At 31.9% G+C, this 6,000-nt stretch overlaps 1 protein-coding gene across 4 annotated transcripts in view; it reads right to left on the reverse strand.

Moving 5' to 3' along the window:
- The window catches only part of LOC112453169, a 331,828-nt gene that overhangs the window by 142,796 nt on the left and 183,032 nt on the right, over positions 1 to 6,000 (reverse strand). For all 4 annotated transcript variants that reach the window (XM_025013760.1, XM_025013759.1, XM_025013756.1 and 1 more), the window contains exon 4: positions 5,356 to 5,500. In XM_025013760.1, coding sequence (XP_024869528.1) covers positions 5,356 to 5,500 — 145 coding nt within the window. The remainder of the gene's footprint in view (positions 1 to 5,355; positions 5,501 to 6,000) is intronic.

Genomic DNA, 6,000 nt, shown 5'->3' on the forward strand with positions numbered 1-6,000 from the left:
ATATACATATAACATATGTGTGTGTGTGTGTGTGTGTGTGTGTGTGTGTGTGTGTGTGTGTGTAAAATATTATTACATATTTTACGGTTATTTATTTACTTTTTTTTACATATGGATATATACACGTATAAAGAAGAAAGGACTGCATAGACATATTGTCCCAATTTTCATAAATAATGAAATACGACCGAAACAGATTTAGACAAAACCATTATATTCCAAAGATACCTATTATAAATTTATTTTACATCTCTGTCTGTTCTATTTCTTTTTATTGATTTATGTAATAAATTCAGAGATTATTATTAACTATACTAAATTTGATATCATAAAAATTAATGTTTTCGTAGTGTTCTCAACTGTGTATAAAATGCTTGGCAAAAGATATGAAGAATTATAATATATTTACTAGATTTAAGAATAACTTTTTTACCCAAATTACTTTGTCATAAATCGAAAATAAATCGAACTTACATACATCATAGAATTAAATATTTATTAAGATATTAGTCTATATTAGTATGTATTCCAAGACAATAAATGTATTATATTTATCTATATTGTATTTTTATCTCATATTCTTAATTTTTTAAGATTTAACAATAACCTAAATCAAGAAAAAAGTTCTAATGTTTTTAATTATTTTTAAATATATTCCTTGTTTTATATATCTTATTTGCACGAGAAAGAATATAATTTTTACAAATCCATTGTCTCAAAATTGTAATAAAAAGTATTTACCGGTACGATGCGCAGCAGCAGAGTTATAGTAAACGTTGATCTGTAAAATAGAAATATATTCAAGTTATAATAAAATAATTAATTATAATTAGTAATAATAAAATAATTATTTTAAAAAATAATTACTGCACGTAAATTTTATTTGTGATTTAAGTTATATAATGTAAATTGTTTAAATATAAATTTTTATACAGCTTTTGAATAAAGATCTGTGCAATAAATAACAGACAAATAATAAACTGCTAACCTTAGGGTTGCTCCGCCGTTGCCCGATGCCTTTCCCGGGCTTCTCCTTCTCTCAGGTCCCTTTATTGCTCCTTCATGGCACTTACAAAACACTCGCTCGCGAAAACGAAGTTAATTAGCTTTACGCGATGTTTTAAATTGTCGACGCGTGTTAATCGCTCGCGGTACTGTAGTCGTGCCAGTCGTGCAGCGATCTTAGGTTAGGTCTGTTCTACAATTCGTCGTAGTCGGAACGCAGTCGGTGGTTCAACGAGAGAATTATTTTCGAAAACGACTTCACTTCATATTGGACCATCGACTGCGTTCCGATATACGACAACGGTAAGTATACTAAGTATAAATATAAATTAGAACAGGCCTTACCTTAATACCTCGACGCGCGTTTGCTAGAGCGACGGCCTTTGCGTAAATAACTTGATGAACTGACACGAGGTCGACAGCTATCAACCCGACACGCTTGCGAATCGTCAATCAAATCTGATTAATCACTGATTAATCGCGCGAGATGACGATCAACCGAAAGATAATGCAACGAAATACCTCGAGCAGCACGCACGATCTACCTGCTCGTTCGATGTTCGGCGCACGAATAATAGCGCGGCAACTTTACGAAAACACTTCGGCGCGCGGCGCGCGGCGGTTTTTTTGTAAACAGGTACGTCGCGCAGTACGATGTGACAACAAAGGTACCGTATTAATCAAATTATCGTCACGAAATAATAGCGAATTCGGTTGGACGCACCAGTGCGCACTCAGTGCACATTAAAGCCGTTGTACACGAATCAACGTAAAATGTATGTCTAATATAAACGGGTTAAGTAACGAAATCCTCAATCATCTTTATTGTACTATTTGGTAAAATATGTATTGGGCATTTATCAGTCAAAATATTTGCATTTTACTTTAAATATTAGAAATTAAATTAGTGTACAACGGCTTTAATGTGCACTGAGTGCGCACTGGTGCGTCCAACCGAATTCGCTATAAGTAATACTTTCTAAAATTTATGCACGCCAAATATTCCTTTTTTCGACGAATAATTTATTACGCATTTTACGTTTTATATTGTAGATTTTTTCGTATCGCATAAGGTAATAATTAAGTTGCTTGATTAAGGATTTTTATTTAAAAAAAGTCAAATAATTTTTCTGTAACAATCAAAATTTGCCATTGATAATAATATTGTTAATATCAATTGATTTGCATATTATAAATTATATATGTATATAAGATATATATAAGGCTTTTAGTACTTATATAATTTCAGCGTGTTTTATATACAAATCTGTATATAAATATTAAAAGCCTAAGTAGAGAAAGATTATTTTTTAAAGTAAATTTAAATTAAAGTAATATTTAAATTAAAAAACTTAAACTCTGAGAAATTTAAATAAAGATTTATCGGTGCTGACAAAACTCTTTTTTAAATTACATAACTTATATTAAATTTTACTTGAAAATTTTAATATAATGTATAGTCTCGCGTTAACAGAGATATTGTATATTGAAAATTAAAATATTATAAAAGAAAATAATAACAGAGCAAATCTTTTTTTTTTTCGAATCTTAAGAGAATCGACTTCGAATGCAATAAATTATTTTTGACAATATATGCGGCATGAATATTGAATTATGCGTATAATAATATAAACTAATTAAAGATTACACACACACACACACACACACACACACACACACACACACACACACATATGCGCGCGCGCACACATGTATATATGTATATTATAATAATTAATATTGATATCAACATAAGACGAGAATCAGATTACATCTGACGCTAAAAATACAATGATAAAAACGGTTTTTCTTTCGTTAAGTATATCCCGTAAATAATTAGGTATCTATTTTCAAAAAGACATATTTATCAAATCTACTTTATCGTCTTTAATACTTTTCTGAAATGTTGTTCCTGCCACTTTACATCAAAATTTCATTATCTTATGTATCTTCTGCGAAACAGAATCAATTGAGCTAATCTATACACGGTTTTTTTTCACTCCGTTTAAGAATTATAAAGTGAAGAGAACGAGGTGGCAATGCAGCGAGCTAATTCGTTTCCACGAAGGAAATTATGTGGCTTTGCATGCAGGTGCAACAAGCCCGCCGATTACTTCCAACCAATGTAGTTCCAACGTTTTTCCACATCACAATACCCTCGGATCCGGTGATTTTAACGCTCACGACATCCGTGTTGCCTCTTTACACGATTAATGAACTAATTTGCACGCGTCGTTAATGGCAATTAGAATATTGATGTTTCGCGAAGAAGAGAACAACATGTGATTCCATTAACGAGAATCAAAAAATGATATGGATTTCAACTTGTTTTTGAATGAGCTAGAGTGCACGGTAAATTCACTAAAGCTGATCTTTCCATACATGCGGTTTATTTTAATTATGATTTCATTAATTGTTATTATACAGCATTGTTACTGTATCAATAATGCATATAACAAAATTGCTAATAAGTCATTTATCCATTCAAAATCTCAATCAAATTAAAAAATGTGATAAAGATAATGATGGTTTTACGGACGGGAACTATAGATAGAGATAAGAGAAATATGAGCTCATTAAGCGTTGCGTCATAAATTTCTGACTAACTGGAAAACTATCGTAATTAAAAACTGCGTGCGTGCCCGTTAATGACTTTACGACGGAAACGGAGAGTCGACTGTCGTTTGGCAAATGCCGAGTGATATATTGCTTCCATCTTTCGCGCTCTTCACAGTACTCGCTGCAAGTTTTAAAGCAGCACATCCAAACCTGCTTACTATTCTAAATTCAACTTCAATAAAAACAGTTTAAAATTATAAAAATAAGATTTTGTTTCTTACATATACATATATACGTTCTATATGTTCTATGTATGGAAATCTAATTTACTTAAAAATGTTTTAATTTTTAATATTAAATATAGTTTTAACTAATTTTATTATATATACTTATATATATGTATGTATACATATATCTCTTTTTCTCAGTTTCTTTTTTTACAAAAGAAATTACTATTAATTTTTATATTAATTTCTGATTAGGGAATCTCATCAAATTTTATCGATACAGAAAGTTATTTTCTATACTTCCTTGATTTTTCTTCGGTAAATAAAGCATTAAAAAAATTTTATATTACGTAGAAAAGTGACAACCCGATAAACTGTCTACGCTTGGATAGATCGCAACTTTAGATACGCTCTTGGATACATCGCGGCCGACCTCGAAAGTTTAGCAGACTCTGGCGCCTGGCGTTAACTCGGCGGAGTTACGATACTTATAGACTAGAGAGGCTCGTATCTCGGGGTTTAATGGGATCGGGACAAAGTGGCCGCGGAAATTCCGCGGCAAAATAAAACGAGATAGAGATGCGGAGCGGCGCGAGGCGCGCAACTTTTAAAATTACGGTGGGAAAATGTAATTTACCGTCGATGCGCGACCCGCGCGCGACAATTCCCCTGCTTTGTTCCCTACGAGTTAATTACATGCAAACAATTAATTAACCGCGCGTCCATCGGCGTACCGTTTGTCTTCGCGAATACTCCATCCGAGCTGCCCTTCGTTCCTTCGGATTATTTATCGCTGGTGATGCAACTAATTTCCGCGACGAGTTACTTTAACTAACTTGAATGCAACTAATTTTCTCTCTCTTGCATGGATTTTAAAACGGAAATCTACACAGGATAACGGGATTAAACTAATAAAGATAGCTTAGCAGACATATTTGAGATAATCAAAATGAAAATTTTGTGTGCAGTATCAAAGTAGTCGTATAACACAGATAGCAAAAATCTCCTGCATGTCGGAATTGATGCCAACAAATTTCTTTTAAAATTATAAATGATACCATTTTTATTCATTATGACGCTACCTTTTAATGCCATATGGTCCTGTCATACGTTATGTTCATAATAAAATAAATTTGTTCTATAATCATCCAATTTTTCAATTCTCTCTCATGAAAAAATGATTTTTTAATATAATTTTGCTGCAATAGCATAAAATAAAATTTCTCCGTTTATATTTGTTTAAAAACGTGTAAACTTTTATGTTAAATAAATACGTAATAATATCACAAAGTAACGATATTGTTATATTATGGATTGATACACGGAAAATGTATCAAAGAAGATAAATATATAGCTCATTTTATCAAGTCTTTCAATTAAATCTTCCATCACGCATCTCGCCATTTTAAAGCAAACATTTGTGTCATTTTATTGCAAATTTAGTTTTTCCATTCAAATGCATCTGGTTTCACTTTACCTCTACAATATTACGATGTAACGAGGATACAGAACTGCAAAATTAAAAAAAAAACAGATAAATATAAAACTGTTAGCTTTTGCTCACCGATTCTCCATTTTGCACTGGCCTTCTTGAATCTTGCAGTTGGTTTTGAAATCCTTGAAGATCTGACTGCAAGGTTTCCCACGTAGACAGAGATTAAGCGCATGGTTGCACGTCGGTAATGCGTCTATCGGATATGGATCTTTGTCTGCAAAGATATCAAAGAAAATAATTTAGTAATTTTTTCAAAGAGTTCCTTGAAAATTAAGAAAACAAATAAGGTAAACATTTTTTCACAAAAAGTATTCTTTTCAAAGGTAATGAAAATTTATGGCAAAAACATTTTCATAAGCATACAATTCTGTGTATAAATTCTGAAAATTTATGTTTTTTTTTAAGCTCCTCCAGACTTTCTTTAAATTTCTTTCGCTACTTTGTCTTTCTGTTTACGAGTCGTGCATTGTTTATAAAAGTATTTGCGAAGTCAAAATAGCTTATCGATCCATTACGAAACATCTGTTCGTAATAGATATTATCAATATATATTTTTACGTCCTGAAAATAGTAGTCTTTGTACCTTTTCCTCCTTAACTCATTATTTATCGAAGAAGTAAAGAAAGATCTTGTTGACCAGCCACTTTCTTAGTCTCCCCTCTTCTTTCACACACACACACACACACACACACACACACACACACACACACACAC

Source organism: Temnothorax curvispinosus, unplaced genomic scaffold (genome assembly GCF_003070985.1).
Source record: "Temnothorax curvispinosus isolate PA1 unplaced genomic scaffold, ASM307098v1 QBEX01004104.1, whole genome shotgun sequence".
NCBI lineage: Eukaryota > Metazoa > Arthropoda > Insecta > Hymenoptera > Formicidae > Temnothorax > Temnothorax curvispinosus.